This window comes from Ammodytes marinus, assembly GCF_949987685.1.
Source record: "Ammodytes marinus genome assembly, chromosome: 8".
NCBI lineage: Eukaryota > Metazoa > Chordata > Actinopteri > Uranoscopiformes > Ammodytidae > Ammodytes > Ammodytes marinus.
The window spans coordinates 22,276,966-22,296,522 of record NC_137212.1 but is presented as its reverse complement, the minus strand read 5'-3'; the positions used below and the strand labels follow the sequence as shown (position 1 = coordinate 22,296,522).

The 19,557-nt window shown below is 39.0% G+C and overlaps 3 protein-coding genes across 3 annotated transcripts; all 3 read right to left on the bottom strand.

Moving 5' to 3' along the window:
- Positions 1-550: 550 nt before the first annotated feature.
- On the bottom strand, positions 551-2,967 carry LOC307254264 (serine protease 57-like). Its single transcript, XM_080032565.1, has 5 exons — positions 2,865-2,967; positions 2,624-2,783; positions 2,145-2,274; positions 1,727-1,981; positions 551-1,294 (listed from the first exon to the last, which is right to left on the bottom strand). Exons 1-5 carry the CDS (start codon positions 2,905-2,907, stop codon positions 1,142-1,144), a joined length of 741 nt encoding a protein of 246 aa, XP_079888691.1. The 5' UTR covers positions 2,908-2,967; the 3' UTR covers positions 551-1,141.
- Positions 2,968-15,430: 12,463 nt separating this feature from the next.
- On the bottom strand, positions 15,431-16,990 carry LOC307253872 (duodenase-1-like). The gene is made up of 5 exons (XM_080032079.1): positions 16,906-16,990; positions 16,670-16,820; positions 16,164-16,299; positions 15,806-16,063; positions 15,431-15,700 (listed from the first exon to the last, which is right to left on the bottom strand). Exons 1-5 carry the CDS (start codon positions 16,961-16,963, stop codon positions 15,530-15,532), a joined length of 774 nt encoding a protein of 257 aa, XP_079888205.1. The 5' UTR covers positions 16,964-16,990; the 3' UTR covers positions 15,431-15,529.
- A 313-nt stretch (positions 16,991-17,303) lies between these two features.
- Positions 17,304-18,774, bottom strand: LOC307253871 (mast cell protease 1A-like). Its single transcript, XM_080032078.1, has 5 exons — positions 18,689-18,774; positions 18,455-18,602; positions 18,129-18,264; positions 17,701-17,958; positions 17,304-17,595 (listed from the first exon to the last, which is right to left on the bottom strand). The coding sequence occupies exons 1-5, from the start codon at positions 18,741-18,743 to the stop codon at positions 17,410-17,412; spliced, it is 783 nt and encodes a 260-aa protein (XP_079888204.1). The 5' UTR covers positions 18,744-18,774; the 3' UTR covers positions 17,304-17,409.
- Between the last annotated feature and the right edge of the window lie 783 nt (positions 18,775-19,557).

The window sequence follows — 19,557 nt, the reverse complement described above, 5'->3', positions numbered from 1 at the left end:
GTTCGGTGGAGGGAGAGAGGACACCACTTTCTATTTTGACATATAGGACATATCAGTTTGTTAGCCAGTGAGCTAACCAAAGCTAATCCAAGTCAAGGAAGTGGAGAGGCTTCTGCACTGTGACAAATTCTACTATGTAAAATACAGCCAGAGAGAGGAAGACTGTTCAGACAAACAGACCACCACATATTCTAGTGGGACAGAAGTGATCATTGAGAAGGATTTTTTTTGTATGACTATAACCTATATGCATTTGTGTATATTTCTTGCTCTTTTAAATTAGCATTGCTTAAGCCTTCCTAGCCTAATACATAACATCACCACCAACAAAAAAAATGTATAACAATTATGATATTGTATCGGACAGTATCGGTATCGACCGATATCCAAAACCCAGATATCGGAATCGGATCGGAACTAAAAATAGTGGATCGGTGCATCCCTAGGTTCATGCAGTTATGCAAGGTACACCAACTTATATTGTACATTAATTTTCAATATGTTTAAATAAATATGTACAGGCTTGTTTGGATTGCGGTGCAGAACTTTCACTTTTATTTAAGAAGTATTTTATTTATTGGAGACTTTGGTTGTATGCAGCAGTTTTTTTCTTTTCTATACTGGAAAATACCTTTAGGCTGCAATTCTGCACACATTTTTCCTCTTAACTGAGAACCGTACCGTACAGAACAGAACCGTGACTTAAAAACCGAGGTACGTACCAAACCGTGACTTTTGACCCCTAATAGTAGGTGGTAGCTCACTTTGACTTGGTCATTTTAAAAGTAGCTCACAAGCTGAAAAACAGTGGGCACCCCTGATAGGCCATCCATTTCAAAACTGAAAACAGAATCATTGGATGGATTTATTCATCAAATAAAGATGGCGTCACTGTATGATACATATGTTTTACAATACAAACAAAGTTAAATGACTGGAAATTGTATTTTCTTTCATTCTGAGCTTATTTTTACATTCAGCTCAGAGAGAAACATCATTTATCACAACATCTTCGACAACCACATTACGACACTAAACATCATGAAACCACATGTTTCTTCTGTATCATAAAATGTCTTGTCTTTGAAAAATTACCCCTAGTCAAGGACTTTAAAGATGTACAATATTCAATGTAATTTGCCTAGTTGTTTCTTAACACCCCTGAAATCCATTGCCGGAAGGAAGATATGCGTGTGTAGACATCTGGTGTCCTGGGGTCCCCACATCGCCGACCAGAGAAGGAGACGACGCCTGCTGCACCTCCATCACACACCAAGGGACCACCTGAATCCCCCTTAAACAGAAAAGGTACGAGACACATATCAGCAAGTAGACCCTGCAAACCAGCAGTAGGATGCCAAATTGCATTGTTTTGCATCAGGGAAAAAAAAGAGTTATCTTTCTATCAAAAAGACAATCTCGGATCTATCAGAATCTGGCTTTTTTATGTTTACATACTTGTGATATCCACATCAAAAAATTATAAAGATTTTAAGTATGACTTCTCACAATTAAAGGTGGAGTCAGTGATTCCGGAGAACGCTTGTTGCCAAAATTTCTTTTTGTCAAAATCAGTTAATATCTCCTCATGATCCACTCCCTGTATGTAGAGAACAAAAATTGACGACAAGCATTCACCAGAATCGCTGACTCCACCTTTGACCCAACGGTTAACACTGATGCCGAGGTCAGTTCGGATGCTTGAGTGCAAAGTGTATTTTCTCACCGAGCAAAAGCCTTGTAGGGCGCGGGCCCCGGTGCCACAAATCATTCTATTGGTGATGGGAACACCTGTCCATCTCCTTCTGCATGCACGCTGTGGTAGGATGGTTACATTGACTTCCTGGAGCCTGACCGGTAAGGTGTTGTTATCCCCTACGTCCCCCCAGCCAGCTGTGATGCACTGACTGGATCGACCCATCCTTCCCGTTTTGGGAGCGATCAGCTGCACCTCTTCAGTCAGTCGGGCGCTGCCGTTGAGCTGAGACAAGGTCATGGAAGAAAAAATTAAAGAAAATGTGAATTGCATTAGGTGTTTTTCTAATTTTAACGTAATGTTTTTTTTTTTTCGTCCAAAATCATGAAGAGGGATTCTTGTTCCTCAAAGATAATGCAGTGTTGTACACAACTGTTTTTGTCCTCACCTTGAGGAGCATGATATCATTTGCATGTCCATCGTAGTTGGGATTTGGAATGGATCTGACAACGGTGAACACCTGCTTGGTTGACTCATTGTCGGACAGGGTATCGGCACCAAGTACAACAGTCAATGGTCTGTAAAATCACAATTGAACCATGACTGGACATTGCATATAATGTTTAGGAGCTGGGAGCTAATAATATGTCTTGACAGAAATGATTCCATTCTCCACCTCAGTCTCTGTGTCTGTCTGGAGAGAATATACTATATATACTATATCATTTTCAAAGCATAGTGTAAGATATAAGATCTGTAGAATCTCCTCAATACACTGTCCTTATGACGTAGAAAGAAAGAGGTTTTTATCAGCTGCGGCATCATTTTAAATCTGAAGGTATCTTTGTGTAATGAAGTAGCATACAGTATAGCAGTATGATATTGCTGCAAACGAAAAAAGACAAGCCAAAAAATTAAAATACTTACGTTCGCCCACGTACCTCACAATGGGCTGCTGTGAGCACAAAGTCCTCTTTCACTAGGACTCCCCCACATCTTTGGCGACCTCGGAGCTGCAACGAGGCCATGTAGGGGCGCGAGTGGGGGACAGCATCTCTGCCTCCAACGATAAGAGAGCCATCAGCTCCTGAAAACACACAATCGTCATTCATTATTATTAGTTTCTCATGTAGATTTGAATGTATTTGCTATGTACAGTATAGCTTACCATTCAAGACACAGAGCAGCAGTAGTGGGAAGCTGATGGCCATGGTCTCTGGTCAAATCTGCACCTTCCACTCTCAGTCTTATTGGTTTGTGAGAAGAGCACCTCTTCCTTATTGTGTGGTCTTCATTGCTTCATTGTGCTTGCTAACATTCTGCTGGGTTGTTGAGTTGTTGGCATGCTTACAAAATATGTGGTTTTGCATTTTCAAAACAGGGTTTCATCATAGGCCTAATTGACGCAAGAAACTGGATGAAGATATAACGACATTAGAGCTGTGGCACATAATGCTCTGAAGGTTCAAATCTCCATATGTCAAATCACTCCCAAAATCACTGTCTGCTGATAAATGTAACATTATACACTGGTTTGGCGAATTTAGAAATGACACAAGTCCACATTGCCAGAAAAACAAATACGAAGTGACATGAGTGTGTGTGTGTGTGTGTGTGTGTGCGTGCGTGCGTGCGTGCGTGCGTGTGTGTGTGTGTGTGTGTGTGTTCGGAGGAGTTGTGGTATATTACCCCATGTTAGATCTTAGATTTAAAACTAGATAGGTTTCCTCTTTCGTGCAGGTTACTTCACACATGTGTTCCAATGTGTTTTCTGAAAAAACAATGCGGTTTTGTGCAATTCAACGGACTGCTGACTGACATGCAACTGAGTTTCTGTGATGTGTAAGATTTTTGAAATTCACAGTTAAAACTTCATCTTGACATATTGAGATGGACAGAAACCCCTTCAAGAATAATGTTACTATTAGCTCTCACTGTTTGTGAATAATACATAGCCGTGTATAATATCAAGTCACTTTGAGCTTAATTCATTGAATAACTATAAAACACAGACACAACTCGGAACTAAACAGAATCTGGCTTTTTTATATGTACATACTTGTGATATCCATAACAAAAAATATATATATAATTTAAAGATTGTATGTGTTACTTCTCACAATTAAAAGGTGGAGTCAGTGATTCAGGAGAACGCTTGTTGACAAAATTACTTATTGTCAAAATCATGTACAAAATCACGTACTGGGTTGTGAACTGAAAAAAGATTTGGTGTTATTACACAGCCTAGGCTTTGTAAACTGGTATGTACATAAAGGTTATGAAAACAAAGGGGGCCCACCGTAGCTAGCAACATGCCCGTTAACTAACCGTCTAGCAGGGGTGTCAAACTCATTTTGGTTCGAGGGCCACATACAGCCTCTCTGATCTCAAGTGGGCCGGACCAGTAAAATAATGGCAACATAACGTACATATGTCACATCCAAATCTTTAGCTGTGTTTTTCAGTTATGTGCTTTATAACTCAGCCTACATATGTAACCTACATTATCATGGATCACAAGGGATCTCTGTAGCCCCCAGGAAATGTCTTGTAAAGGTTGCTGCTGGCCATGGGAATAGGAGGTGAGGCGCGTAGCGCCGCAGCAAACATTTTGGGGGTATTTTGCTCAAAGATGCCAATACGCACTAATGAAATAAACAACTGTTTATTTGAATACACAAATACAACAGGCACTGACCTTACAGTTGTCCAATTTTGTTTACTATATGTACAGGGACACATTTTGTGCAAACATGCAGACAGTACAAAATATAATTACATAAAAGTGCAACTTCTACTGTTTTGATTTATTTATAAATACAGAGGTTATTTGTTGTTTTGGAATACATTTTTCCCAATTTAATTTAATTTTAATTTAACTTACTTTTTTTTTTAAATGCTCAGAAATGTGTGCTCTACAAGTCACGGGCCAGATGTTTGACACCACTGCCTTAGACACTTGACACAATCAATCATCAATATTAGCATGCTATTTGGCCACATATATTGGCCTATTTACAGCCCTCAGAAAACTGACAGCTCTTCTTAGATGCAAGTTCATCAATTCATGGCTTAAAATCCTGAGCTGTAGAACTTTCAGCAGACATTCCTAGCTGTAAGCCACGTCATTTTCCTATCTGTTGGGAGCGTATGTGACGTGCGGATATGGCACAGGCTCCATTTTTTTTTCCAGAATTGATTCAAATCGTCCGAATTGATCTGGCCCGCGGGCCTTGAGTTTGACACATGTGGTCTAGGTTGTGTATAAACACTGGATTTTATACAGCACACACACAGTATGTATGGGTAGGGGATTGTGAAGACATATTCCACCTTTGACACAACGGTTAACACTGATGCCGAGGTCAGTTTGGATGCTTGATCAAAGTGTATTTTCTCACCGAGCAAAAGCCTTGGTCCTCGGTGCCACAAACCATTCTATTGGTGATGGGATCACCTCTCCATCATCTCCATCTAGGGCTCGTTGGTGGGGTTGTACTTCAAAAAGCCCCCTCAAACATTTCTTTGAATTGTGTGACAAGCTAGCTGAACCACAAAAACCACAGTTTCCAGCCTCAGGTTTGAGTGTTGACGTTCACATAGATATCACATCTTTAAGTCAATTATCTTGAAAACTGTGGTACCAGACACCAGACAGTGCCTAGGGTGACTTGAGCTTCTCAATGTTGCCCTTTGCTGAAGTTTCCCCCGGATCAAATAAATAAATGTTGATTTAAGTAATACTAGTAGTACTACTACGGTACTTACAATGCTTTCTTTTGCATGAATGAAGTCAATGCAAGATGGTCTTCGTCCAATTCTAGAGGATTTACTGTGCTAGATTGGACTATATTTTCTGCATTCTCAATTGATTCTCATTAACAATTTCAGTTGAGGTGGACACATTTCAATATACTTCTATACTGAAAAGTTTAAATGGCCATGGTTTGGACACTGCTTATCACTCATTTCATCACGTTGAAATCATAGGCCCTTCTCTAAAGCATACATAGAATTTACATGGCTTTATTCTGAGAAGACATTGAGTTTCATAATTAATTCATAATAGTTTCCTAAATTTAAAGAATGATGAGATTATGACTATTATAGTTAAATGGTTGGACGTGCCCTGTTTCTTTTTCTCTTGGGTTAATCATTAATCTTTAATTAACTTTTTCAAAAATCTGTTTCTGTAATAATATGCCTTACTCTATACGTAGTATCTTAACATGAGTGTCCTCTCCTCTCCTACCTGCTTCTCTTACCAAAGTCACATTAACACATATTTGCCAGTAACAGTACCTCTACTACATACTACAGAAATGCACCCCAGGAAACTTTGTGGACGTGTTTGCGGGGAATAGGACCTCAGTAATATAAAAAAATGGAGGGATGCAATTTGAAACATTTTTATTTTTATTTTTTTCCGTTGAAGATCTAACACTGACAGAGGGACTGCTCCTTCCAAATAAAATGAAAGTATTCTTAAGCAAAATGGGAAGATTGTGACATTTAAAAATGATCATCCATTGAGAACCTCATTGGAGATGTCGGTATAGACGTTGGGTATACTGGGTAGTTACAGTTGCCATTGTTGTTGAAAGAGACGATACCAACAGCCCACCAGAGGGCCACCAGAATCACCCTGTGAGAAGGAAGAAAGCTTCATTTGTTCATTCATTATTTGTTTAAAGATGTGTGTAGCATTTCCTATACAAGAAACCAGTTCACATTTTCTGTGAAAACTTACCAGACAGAATCCTTTGCTAGTCTTTTATCCACCTGCACAGGGGACATTGGCAGGACGACCAATCCAACACTCCTTGGTGATGATGATGGCCACATCCACCACTCTCAGGGCAAAAGCAAGCAGTAAAATCTAAAAATCTATAAAGGACGTGAAAAGGTTAGGACGATTCTAAGGGCCCGTAACTGACAGGGGCCCCAAAACAAGATTAGAACATTACATGTGTATTTGAATTAACCTATCATTCAGTAATAATTGACAAATAAAAATTATGTTTTGACAATGTTCTCACTAACGATTGGTTTATTTTTTTCCGGCTAGAATTAACCATCTAAAGAATCTGAGTTAAGCATTCATGTTGAATTTCCCTTCAAGAGATTTACTTATAAAATAGCACACCATGCAAGGTGGCCTTTAGCACATATCTTCTTAAAATATTAGTTTTGTGTCTGGTGGTGGGGCCAAAAACCCTTGGTAACACGTACCAGTGGCGTAGTGTGGTCACTTCTCGTGCTACACATTTAAAGCCTGGCGGCGGCATTCATTCTGGATCGGATGCAGTCTCTGTATGTTTTGCTTACTAATGTTGGAATGAAGTGCATTGCAATGGTTGAGTCTGGACGTAATAAAAGCATGGATGACCTTTTTCTAAGAGGAGCGACCCGATTTTGACTAGTGTTCTCAGTTCAGCAAAGCAGGAGCTGGCTTAGGGGTTACACCCTCACTATTAAAAGATAACTCTCAATAAAAAATTACCCAAAGCAAGGTTTCGGGCCTCCTTATAGGGCACCCAGACTGGAGGAGAGATTTTGAGAAACCCCAAACCAGAAAGCTCCTCGTTAATCCTGGATGAGCTTTGATGAATCCAATGAGTTGATAAAATAGTGACAGCAGGATATCTGACCTGAAGGTCTGTCTACATTACTGCTTAACTTATCATATCTTATGATACAGGAACGAAAGGGGAATGTATTTAGGTGATGATGGCCCAACTGGGGTCCACATGATATGTAGTGGTTCATTATAACTTGCAGGTAAAGGCAGATCTTCTTCATTTTATAATTAATAATATTAGTGTTTTATTATTATTATAAATATTTTTCTATTATCATTATTAACTCAACTGACTTGTCTTCTTGGGGAGTTCATATACCTTTTTGCAGCAGCAGTTTGATTTCTTGGAAGTGTGACTGACTATCCTCTTTGTTATCTTCACTTCTTACCACATCCTCTGTGCAATGGAAATTGGCAACTTGTCTTATCTTGCAGTATCATGTCTTAAGATCTGAGCCACAACAGCCTCCCAGTACAAGTTATGAAACTGTTGCTCTGGTCTAACCCTTTGATCATATTTGAGATGAAGTTGTCTTAATGGGCATCATAACTCACCAGAATATAGTGTGTATTTAACTTGGGTGGGAAAGTATATGAATTGGGGGATTAATAAATGTGAATTTTCCCCAAATTAAATTGTACAATGTTTGAAAATAAGATTAATACCTGCAGACATTATATCTTTACAGAGAGAGAACTGAATTGAATGCCCATGCTTTATTTTTCCAAATCTCACTGGATACCTGGGCCAGAGCATGCATACACGCACACACACACACACACACACACACACACACACACACACACACACACACACACACACACACACACACACACACACACACAAACACACACAAACACACACACAAACACCTTCAAGGCACCACCCTTTCACCATCATGATATCAAACATTGCAAAAATACTATGTCTGGGAATTGCAAGGGAACAATCCCAAAATGTCAAAATGACTCCTCCCACGTGATTAGGAATATTTGGGGGGTATACAAATGGGATGCTGAAACAAGCTGGGCTATTTTCAGCGCGACTATGTCTCTTTAGACCTTACACATTTTTTCATGAGTCATACGCTTTCACAATTGTGTGACACGATTGGCTAGTCGTGACACGGACAAAATTGCACCCACAAGTGAAGTTTAGGACAAATAAATGGAACTCTTCAATGAACTTAAATCCAGGGCCTGAGGTCACAGCATATGAACAGCCGGGGCCTGTTTCAGGTAACTGGTTTTGAGGCAACCCAGAGTTTGTTCGCTCTGAGTTAGTGGGAACTCTGTTTTCCGTTTCAGGTAGCAGGTTCAGCGCAACCGAGAGTCAGTTACTGCGGCAACATATGCCGTGGGTCTAACCTGCTCGGGAGGTGGTTAGACCTACTCTGAGTTTGTTTTCACTTTACGCTGCACCTCCAATTGAAGAAAGAGTGTCACTGTACAGTTTGAAGCAAAATCACTCCATAGAAATCTCCATTGGGATGTTTTTTATCATTTCCTGATGATTTTACGTTTGATCGATCATTTATCTGATCAGTAGCCTTGTTCTCAGCCCTCGGTCCGTTCATATAGGTGGCCACCTTACACAACGTGAACATGCTCTACATTCAGATTAATAAACCTATTTGTATTGTATATGCTTTTTAACGTCTGTGGCACTGAACAGATTTCTGTCAGGTGGATTAATGTAACGCTGCACGCAATCGTTACTGTTCACTTGTGCATTCCCAAAGTCACAGACTAGCCTTGTTAAATAGCCTATTATGAATATACAAATTATATAATAATTTAAACTGTGATCACTTGAGGAAAATGGATCTGGTAATAAATCAATCAGGCTCTTCAATGGAAACTGTCACCTAATGTGTCTGACGTTAATGTCTTTCACTCCCCATTTAAAAGAAGCGACAGTCTGTTTACTGCACAGTATTAGGCTATAGCTTGCCAACATATTATACAGCAAATATAAAACACTGTCAGCAATACTGTGCCGCGCCAGCTTAATACTTTTGCTGCTGCTGATATGCGTAACTTTTCAAAATAGACTATTGCTTCTCATACGGAAGCAAAATGATTCTCTTGACGAAAACTTGTTTGCCCTGTTTTTTTCTGGATTGCCGAGGTGATTTGATCAGAGTTATGAGACAATATCCCCGTTTATTCTTCTCCATACCATAAACTCATTCGTTAATATTTCTAACTCTAGTGGGAGGGGCGGAGAAGTTTTTTTTTCTTTTCTTTTTTGAGAAGTGGAGAAGTGGGAGGATCAATCATTTGTTTCTCCTGTTTCTATGGTGAATAATGTTATCAGCGATCCATTGATGATGGCTTTTACGCACGTGATCAACCCAGAGTGAACAGCCAACGCTGATCCACTGTTCTGAAACCGGAAACCCAGAGTTGCTCATCAACCCTGCACTCTGAGTTGACCAACTCATAGCTCAGAATTAAACTCAGAGTATGTAAAACCAGCTACCTGAAACAGGCCCCTGGTCCCTTTCAGGGATCCATTTAGACAGTATATTCCCAGTAACCCTGGAAAATATGCCATCAAAATTTTGGCTGCTGGTTATGCAAGGAAAAGCTATGAATGGAACATGCAAATATATACAGGCAAACCTGCTTCAGATGTGCCCTAGAGAAATCAGGGCATGTATGTGGTGCGGGAAATGACAGAGGGTCTTAACAGGTACAACATCACTCCGTCTCCCTCCACACGCCCTCAGCCAAGCGCTGTTTTAAAATAATTTGACCATGGCAGGGACAGTCCAAAATAAGTTGCAAGCTTATATGTTGAAAATAGTATAAATTGAGCCTATTTATGGCTTAAAACAAATTTTACATTGTAATATAAATACAGATTATTACTAATAAATGTGGCGTTATCTACAGAAACAATCAATTAAAGTTATTTGTTACAGCTATGGATAGATTATAAATTACCTATCAGAATAAACATTTTACAGGATGAATATTTGTGAGATTTTTTCTCACTGATTTACTCATTCAAATATGTGTCAAATTTGACCTGCATACACCAAGGTTGTAAACTCTTTTCAAAGGAGGGCTAGATATATCAAGCCTTGATGAAGTAAATGAGTTCATAAACTATTGACAGCAGGATATCTGATCTGAACGGCTGTCTATATAACTGCTTAACTAGGTAGCAGTGTATAACTTCATTTAGAAACAAATTCTACCGTATTTCTGCATCATCTATCCGATAGTCACATTATATTACAATAAGTAAAAGTAAAGGATCTCTTATTCATTGTTATTAATAATAATAATAATAATAATAATAATAATGATAATAATAATAATAATAATAATAATAATAACTAGAACTGCAAGCAGTTGTGAACGGGGGCCAAGCCTCCCACGCGACTCGGGATCGGGCGTCGTCGTCCGCTGCGCCGGCCCCTCGCTTCACGGAATCCGGGGATGTAAAGTTTTTGAATGTGGGATGTTCGGTGTGGGAGTTATAGCCCCAAACGCGTTTTCTTTGCTTTTTGTGGTTTTGGTGCCCCCTTTGGATGACATTCGCAAAACTGTGTTATATAGAAAGATGCAGCGCAATGTACCGAACAAGTGGATGTCAAGTTTTTGAATGTGTGATGTTTGGTATGGGAGTTATAGCCCCACACGCGTTTTCTTTGCTTTTTGTGGTTTTGGCGCCCCCTATGGATGACATCCGCAAAGCTATGTAAGATGGAAAGATGCAGCTCAATGTACCGAACAAGTGGATGTCAAGTTTTTGAATGTGGGATGTTCGGTTTGGGAGTTATAGACCAAAAGGCAAAGAAATTGCAGAGAAAGATGCTCAAGTGGATAAGGAGATGTATACTTTTTGTGTTTTTGGCGCCCCCTTTTGGCGAAATATTCCATTTTTTTTTCAGTATGTTCATTAGGACAGTAAGACCATATTTCTAAAATATTGTCTTGATACGATGTATAGTTTTGGATTTATGATCACTTACGTACAAGGTATTACAAGGAAGATAATCAGCGAATCTTTAAAGCGCTACCGTTTGGTCTTCCGATGGTCGTAGAAAAATTATTTGACCAACTTTTGCTCGTGGGAGTCGGTGGAGCATAATGCTTTTGGTTTCGTCCAAATCGGGCAAAAACTGTAGGAGGAGTATGTTTTGGTGACTGACACAGTTTTTGCGATGTAGCGAAAAATCTATAATACGCAAATGGGCGTGGCCTATCTCAAAAGATGCAGCTGACTTGTGTGCATCTGTGGATATAAAGTGTTTGACTGTCGGACTTTCGGTGCGGAAGTTATAGCCCCAAACGCGTTTACCTTTGTTGTAGCGCCACCTAGTGGCCGGGATGTCTGAATTTTTTCGTCTGTGTACCAGGCACGGACTTGGATCTAGTCATGCAAGTGGCATGTCCCAGCCCTTTACGGTTTTGGCTGCAGCACCATTTTAAATAAAAAGAAGAAGAAATGTTCAATATCGAAAAATCGAATCTTTAAAGCGCTAGCGTTTGGTCTTCCGATGGTCATAGAAAAATTATTTGACCAACTTTTGCTCGTGGGAGTCGGTAGAGTATAATGCTTTTGGTTTGGTCCAAATCGGGCAAAAACTGTAGGAGGAGTATGTTTTGGTGACTGACTCAGTTTTTGCGATGTAGCGAAAAATGTATATATACGCAAATGGGCGTGGCCTATCTCAAAAGATGCAGCTGACTTGTGGGCATCTGTGGATATAAAGTTTTTGACTGTCGGACTTTCGGTGTGGAAGTTATACACGTTTTCCTTTTTTTGTAGCGCCACCTAGTGGCCGGCATGTCTGATTTTTTTTGTCTGCGTACCAGGCACGGACCTGGATCTAGTCATGCAAGTGGCATGTCCCAACCCTTTACGGTTTGGGCTGCAGCACCAGTTCTAGACGACACCAAATAATCCCAGCAAGATCAATAGGGTTCCCTGCCCCGCAGGGCTTGGGAACCGCGTTGCTCTGCAAAACGCGGTCCCAGCCCTTCTCGGGCTTGGCCCCCTAATTATTATTATTATTATTATTGTTATTGTTATTATTTTATTTTTTTAATTTGAAATGTTATCGTCATTTAGTCCCTGAAGTTTTTTCATGAGGAAATGAAACATAATATTTTACGTATATTTTTATTTCAATTTTCGTCACAATCTAAAACCTCCATATCACAATGAATTTGTGCAGAGACATAACACATTGTACAAGATATTACTCGTGACCATTGGCTCCATGGAGAACCTCATTGATCCAGCCAAGGTACTTTGAGATGTCTGTATAGGGAACTTCTTGATGTGCCAGAATGATTTACCATATATGTTCAGTTACAATATGTCCAGTTATATTGTTCACATTTGTGCACAGCTCTACCAAAAGGGTGTTTTTTTATGTTTGTTCTAAATAAGTGACTGAAGTGTATTTTTCTTTTGCACAATGCTGTAGAATTGCAAAGAGCATATACAGTAAAAATGTGAAACATAGGTATTCAGTGTCTTGTACTCACTCACTCCCCTAACTACAGCAATGTGTAACTTTACTGTAGTTTTCAAATGGCTGTACAAGTAGTGTATAGTGCTGTCTTGAGCATTTTCAGGTAGTGTCACCGAGTTCTGACCTTTTTTTTGCATTGGAAAACACTGAGAGAATAAACTATCATAATGAAAACATGACAAAGCCATTTGACTATCTTGTTCATAAACGATGGTGTCAAGACTTCTCATTTTGATGACACTGGCAGTTACATTGACATGAATACTTGCTTTTGAGGAATAGACTATCCATTTTGAGCAAGTGATGTTCTTTTGCAGGTTATCCACTAGGTTTTGCAGTTTGCACTAATTGTTTTGAGAAATGCACTAACTGCTGTGCAAATGTTAATAGTGAGAAAAGCACCAAAGCGATTGAGAAAAACTGTAATATACATGTGAATGTTCCATACATTAAAACGTACAATGTTTGGAAATAAGATTAATATCTTCAGACATTATATCAGGAGTGTCCAAACTATGCCCTGCAAACCATTTTTAATTGGCCCGCAGCAAATTCTAAAAACTAGAATGGAACACAGCCCTTCAGTCCAAAAGAAAATAAAAAAGGCTGGAGACTGGGGTATTTAATGAGATAAAAATCACACTTTTCTAATGCCCAGATAGCGTAGTGGTTAACGCCCTTTATTGACATGCTGGTGAGCAGGGTCCGAATCCCTGTCAAGGTCAACAACAAAACTTGACTTTTTTTTTATAAAGCAGGGACACCCCTGCTATATCTTTATAGAGAGAGAACTGAATGGAATGCCCATGCTTTGTTTTCCAAATTTCACTAGACACCTTGGCCAGAGCATGCACACACACACACACACACACACACACACACACACACACACACGCACACACACACGCACGCACGCACGCACGCACGCACGTACGCACACACACACTCACACACACACACACACACACACACACACACACACACACACACACACACACACTGTTGGAGCCATGGAGAAGATAAAGCTTATGTTTGCATGTTGTGCCTTATTTGTAAATAGTATATTTTGCTTTAATTTATAATAATTAATCATAACTGATATATTGTTTTATCTTAATGTAATTGGTCTATTCAGTAGTTCAGGTTTTATTGTGCTCTTATTTTGTCCTGCTACCACAAATTGGTACTGCTGTAAAGCAGAGGTTATTGTAGTAAACTGTTGTAAATTAGCCAGGTGGGCACCTGTCAGCATCTCTTCATTGTAATTAAGTTATCGGAGCAGGACGGGAGCAAAACTTTTCTGACCGTAGCTTAACGTAGCTTATCAGTCACAACTTTTTTTTTTTACTGTCAATTTGTTAGAGGTGACAGACCGGATACCCAGGATTTTGCTTGGAAACGTTAATTATTTGTTCATTGTGGATTAGATTTTTCGGAATGAATCCAGAATTTTTGCTTTTACATCGGCCTTGTTTCCTTTTTTGGATTTTATTTGGAGTTTATTGCCTAATGAAAAGCAAGAGTACAGAAACCTTACTTCCTGCAAGAGTGACAAATAGGTTGCTACTACACACACACACACCTTCAAGGCAAGCAACACACTTTCTCTACCCAAACCTCTGCATCTGCCAACGATGCAGCTTTAAGCAAGGCATGCAGCCATACATAAGCATCAAGCATTGCAAACAGGCAGAAGAGATGCCAGTGCTGCCCCAAAAAAGACCAGCACCATACGTGTCAATTGCCAAAAATTCATTTACACAACAAATAGATACACAGATAAATACACACAGATGCGCAGATGTTTGCACACAGACACATCACACAGATACACACACGCGTGTATGCGCACACAAACAAACACCCACAGATGAAACATGTTCATAAGTTTGGTTTGTGAATGGCAAATTAAGTCTTGTTTTTGAGAATTAAAATGGCTTTCCTCTTTTATTCTTGTGATAGTATAAGAGGTCAACTCAAGACACAACAAATATAACAATATTTGCTCCTTTTTATCTATAGTACGGTAAGAACAACTAAACAAGTAGTTGTGAGGATGATTCACCGTACCATTAGCCTCTCGTGGTATATTTGGCAGTTTATTTCATTAGAAGTTGAAAAATATATCAATTGTGCCTATGTAAAGCTGAAAACAAATGGTACATTGTAATATAAATATAGTCAATTACCAGTAAATGTGGTGTTATCTACAGAAACAATCAATTCAAGCATATATGTTAGATTATAAATGGCCTACCAGATTAAACATTTTACTGGATAATAATTAGTGTGATTGGTTCTCAATTAGAGTAATTCAAATATGTGTAAAATTTGACCTGCATAGACCAAGGTTGTAAACTCTTTTCAAATACAATAGGAGGGCTAGATATATCAAGCCTTGATGAAGTAAATGAGTTCATAAACTATTGACAGCAGGATATCTGATCTGAAGGGCTGTCTATATAACTGCTTAACTAGGTAGCAGTGTATAACTTCATTTAGAAGTAAATTCTACCGTATTTCTGCAACATCTATCCGATAGTCACATAATATTACAGTAGCTAAGTAAAATTACAGGATCTCTTATTCATTGTTATTTTTTATTTTTATTTTTATCGTCATTTAGTCTGTCTGAAGTTTTTTCACAAGGAAATGAAACATGATATTTGACATACATTTTTATTTAAATTTTCGTCACAACATCCATATCACGATGAATTCGTGCAAAAACAAAACATTTTGTACAAGATTTTACTCGAGACCATTGGCTCCATTGAGTTTGCTTTTAATCCAGGGAAGGTACTTTGAGATGTCTGTATAGACGTTGGGTACACCTGAGTTGTAGTCACATTTGCCATTGTTGTTGAAAGACACGATACCAACAGCCACCCCGTTGCACACCAGAGGGCCACCAGAATCACCCTGTGAGAAGGAAGAAAGCTTCATTTGTTCATTCATTATTTGTTTAAAGATGTTTGTAGCATTTTCTGTACAAGAAACCAGTTCACATTTTCTATGAAAACTTACCTGACAGAATCCTTTGCTAGTATTGTATCCACCTGCACAGATGACATTGGCAGGAAGATTGTCTTTCCAAGTGTCATTACAGACTTGTTGATTGATGATGGCCACATCCACCACTCTCAGCTCATCAACAGCTCCACCGCCAGTTTCAGTTCCACCCCATCCAGCTACACTGCACTTTGTGTTTTCGTTTATATTCTTTTCATCACATGGGATGGCAATTTTTTGCACATTATTGGCCAGTTGAACTTTTGCAGACAGCTGGAGACAGAAAGTAGAAAGAAAAAATAAATCGATGTCTAATTTCAAAACATATTATGTTTTATTCCTCAGGCTTTGATTCAATCTCTGGAAAACTTACTTTGAGGAGCATGATATCGTTACTAAGGTTCAACTTCAGATAATGCTCGTGTTTGTATTCCTTCTCAATGTCTCTTTTGTTGCCATCATCCACCTTCTTGAGATTTTGGGTGCCAAGAACAACACGTGTAGGTTTGCTGAATGAGCGAACATTGAGAGGTTGTCAGTACATTTTCCCAAAATTGTGCAAACAGCAAATAAAAAACTATGAATGTCATATATTTAATTCACGCCTGACCCAAGAAATAATGGACAGAAAATAATAATTTTTTCTTAAGTCTTTATTTTCCCCTTTAACAATATGTAAAAAAGTAAAATTATTTGCATATACGTTTTTTTGTATCATATTTGATGCATCGGGCATTACATGCAATTCTGTCAATAACAAGAACCATCTTTAACATGGTCTGATAATAAGGTTGCTTTGTATATCTTGGAGCCTTTTTAAATTCAATATTTTTAATTACATGTAACAAAGAGGATGCTGGAAGTAGAAAGGTTACTCACGAGTCGTTACAGTGCGCAGCAGTGAGCACAAAGTCTTCACTGATGAGGAATCCTCCGCATACATGATGGTGACTGTCATTCTGCAATGAGACCATGTACGGCATGGATCCATCTGAGGCCTTTTCCCCTTTAATGATTTCACTCCCACACGCTGCAAAGATAAGTTTAATTCCAAATTGGGTTAATGTCCAACTTTATGGTTGTCATAATACCAATCATATTCTGGGTAATCTTACCTTTTCGTCCGAGACATGTCAGAACATAGAAAAGCAAACATTTCCACAGGCCACCCATGATGCCAGCAAGACGACTGACTTGTCTTGTTGGTTGGTTTGCCAGAGAGCATTTATATTCAGCAGTTCTATTTATTGGAAGTGTGATTATCATCTTTGTTATCTTGACTGCTGACCACTTCCGTCTGTGCAATGGAAAATTGCAACTTGTGTTATCTAGCATCATCTTTTTTTTATCTGGTGCCTCAGCAGTATGAAGCAAACACACATTATGGGATGAGTTTGTGATGCATTTAATGCAGTCCTTCATATTAATTCATATTCATTCACTCTTTTTCATCTTTGTTTTGTTCTCATTCATTCAAATATCAATGCCATTCATATAAATATCCAGACAAATGCTATTTGAAATCAACATTTATTTAAATTTTCTGTCACAATTTGACACAGCACAAAACCTCCATAGTACAATGAATGTGTGCGTCAGCAAAACCGTTTGCAAGATCTTTAATCGTAGCAATTGGCTCCATTGAGAATGCGTTGGATCCAGGGAAGGTACTTGGAGATGTCTGTATAGACGTTGGGTACGTCTGGGTAGTCACAGTTGGCGTTTTTGTTGAAAGTTTCTTTGTAGTTGAAAGAAACGATACCAACAGCCACCCCGTTGCACACCAGAGGACCACCAGAATCACCCTGTGAGAAGGAAGAAAGCTTCATTTGTTCATTCATTATTTGTTTAAAGATGTTTGTAGCATTTTCTGTACAAGAAACCAGTTCACATTTTCTATGAAAACTTACCTGACAGAATCCTTTGCTAGTATTGTATCCACCTGCACAGATGACATTGGCAGGAAGATTGTCGCTCCATTTTCCCTCACAGACTTGGTGATTGATGATGGCCACATCCACCACTCTCAGCTCATCAACAGCTTCACCGTCAGTTTTGATTTTACCCCATCCAGCTACTCTGCACTTTGTGTTTTCGTTTAAATGTATTTCAGAACAGGGGAGGGGAATTGCTTGCACGTTGTTTTTCAGTTGAACTTTCCTAGAAAGCTGGAGACAGTAAGTAGAAATGAAAAACGGTCAATGTCAAATTTAATAAATAATTTTTCTTCTATTCTTCAGGCTTCAATTCAATCTCTGGCATATGGTCCTGATAATAAAATTAAATAATCTGAGAGAAAAAAATGTATAATGTTAAATGATTATGATTATGTACTTACTTTGAGGAGCATTATGTCTTTACCATATCCTCGACTCGGATAATAGCTTGGTTTGCATCTCTTTTCAATTTTTATCATGTTTCCATCATCAACCCTCTTGAGATTGTGGGTGCCAAGAACAACATGTATAGGTCCCCTGAATGGGCGACCATTTAGAGGTTTTCAGTACATTTCCCAGAAATTGTGTGAACAGCAATTTAAAAAAACACATGAATAACAGATATTTTGTTTAAAAAGTTGCTTCATATATCGTGGAGCCTTTTGGAATAGGTATTTTAATGACATGAATGAAGGATTGCTGGAAGAAAGAAGAAAAGGTAACTCACGGGGCATCACAGTGTGCTGCAGTGAGCACAAAGTCTTCACTGATGAGGAATCCTCCACATACATGAACTCCCCTGACCTGCACCGAGGCCATGTACAGCAGTGATCCATCTGGGGCCTTCTCCCCATTAATGATTTCACTCCCACATGCTGCAAAAAATGGGTATACATTTAAATAAGGTTAATGTCCAACTAAATGGTTGGCATAAATCTATCCAGATTCTGGGTAATCTTACCTTTTCGTCCGAGGCATGCCAGAACAATAAGCAGACATTTCCATAGATCGTCCATGACGCCAGCAAGACGACTGACTTGTCTCCTGTCAAAGACCCTTTTATGCTGCAGTTTGATTTGTTAGAAGTGTGATTATCATCTTTATGAACTTGACCTCAGACCACCAACCAAGTTTGCAACTTGTGTTATCTTGCAGCGTCTTGCTTGTCATTGTTTTGTTGGATGAGTGTGAGAACATACAGTACCAAGTCAAAATGTGATTAGACAGCCAGTTCATACATTTTCTCTGAATACTGTGATGCACAGTTAGAAACACAGAAACAAATGAACTGCTCCAAATTGAGCAACAACGGTCTCATTGCTGACCAGAATATGGTATTAAACTTGAGTGCGAAATTGTACAAATTAGGTAAGGAAATTAAAATAGATCCCATCTTCATTATATATTGTTCTCAAATGTTCAATCTTTTAGTTAAATCAAGAAAGTGACTGCTCCCACTTAACCACATTAGCACATGCATTACTGGCCACTGCAACTAATTTAGCAATCAATCTCCCAATCCCATTTACCCTCATTCTTGAATATGACCCGGGATACCTTAACTCCTTCACCCAGGGCAGTTGCTCTTTCTCACCTGTAGGTCATGTCCTAATCCTAAAAGGATGACATCATCCACAAATAGCTTCAATGCCATTCCAATGTCACCAAACTGGCTACTCTTCAGACTTCAGCAACATCGTTATATCCTGTCTATGAAGGAAGGTCCCCGCAGGAATCCAAAGCCTACTTTGAACAAGCTTGACTGAATGCCGACTACCTTGCAGAAGCCCATATATGACCTCAGGACACAAAATCATAATTCCACAATGA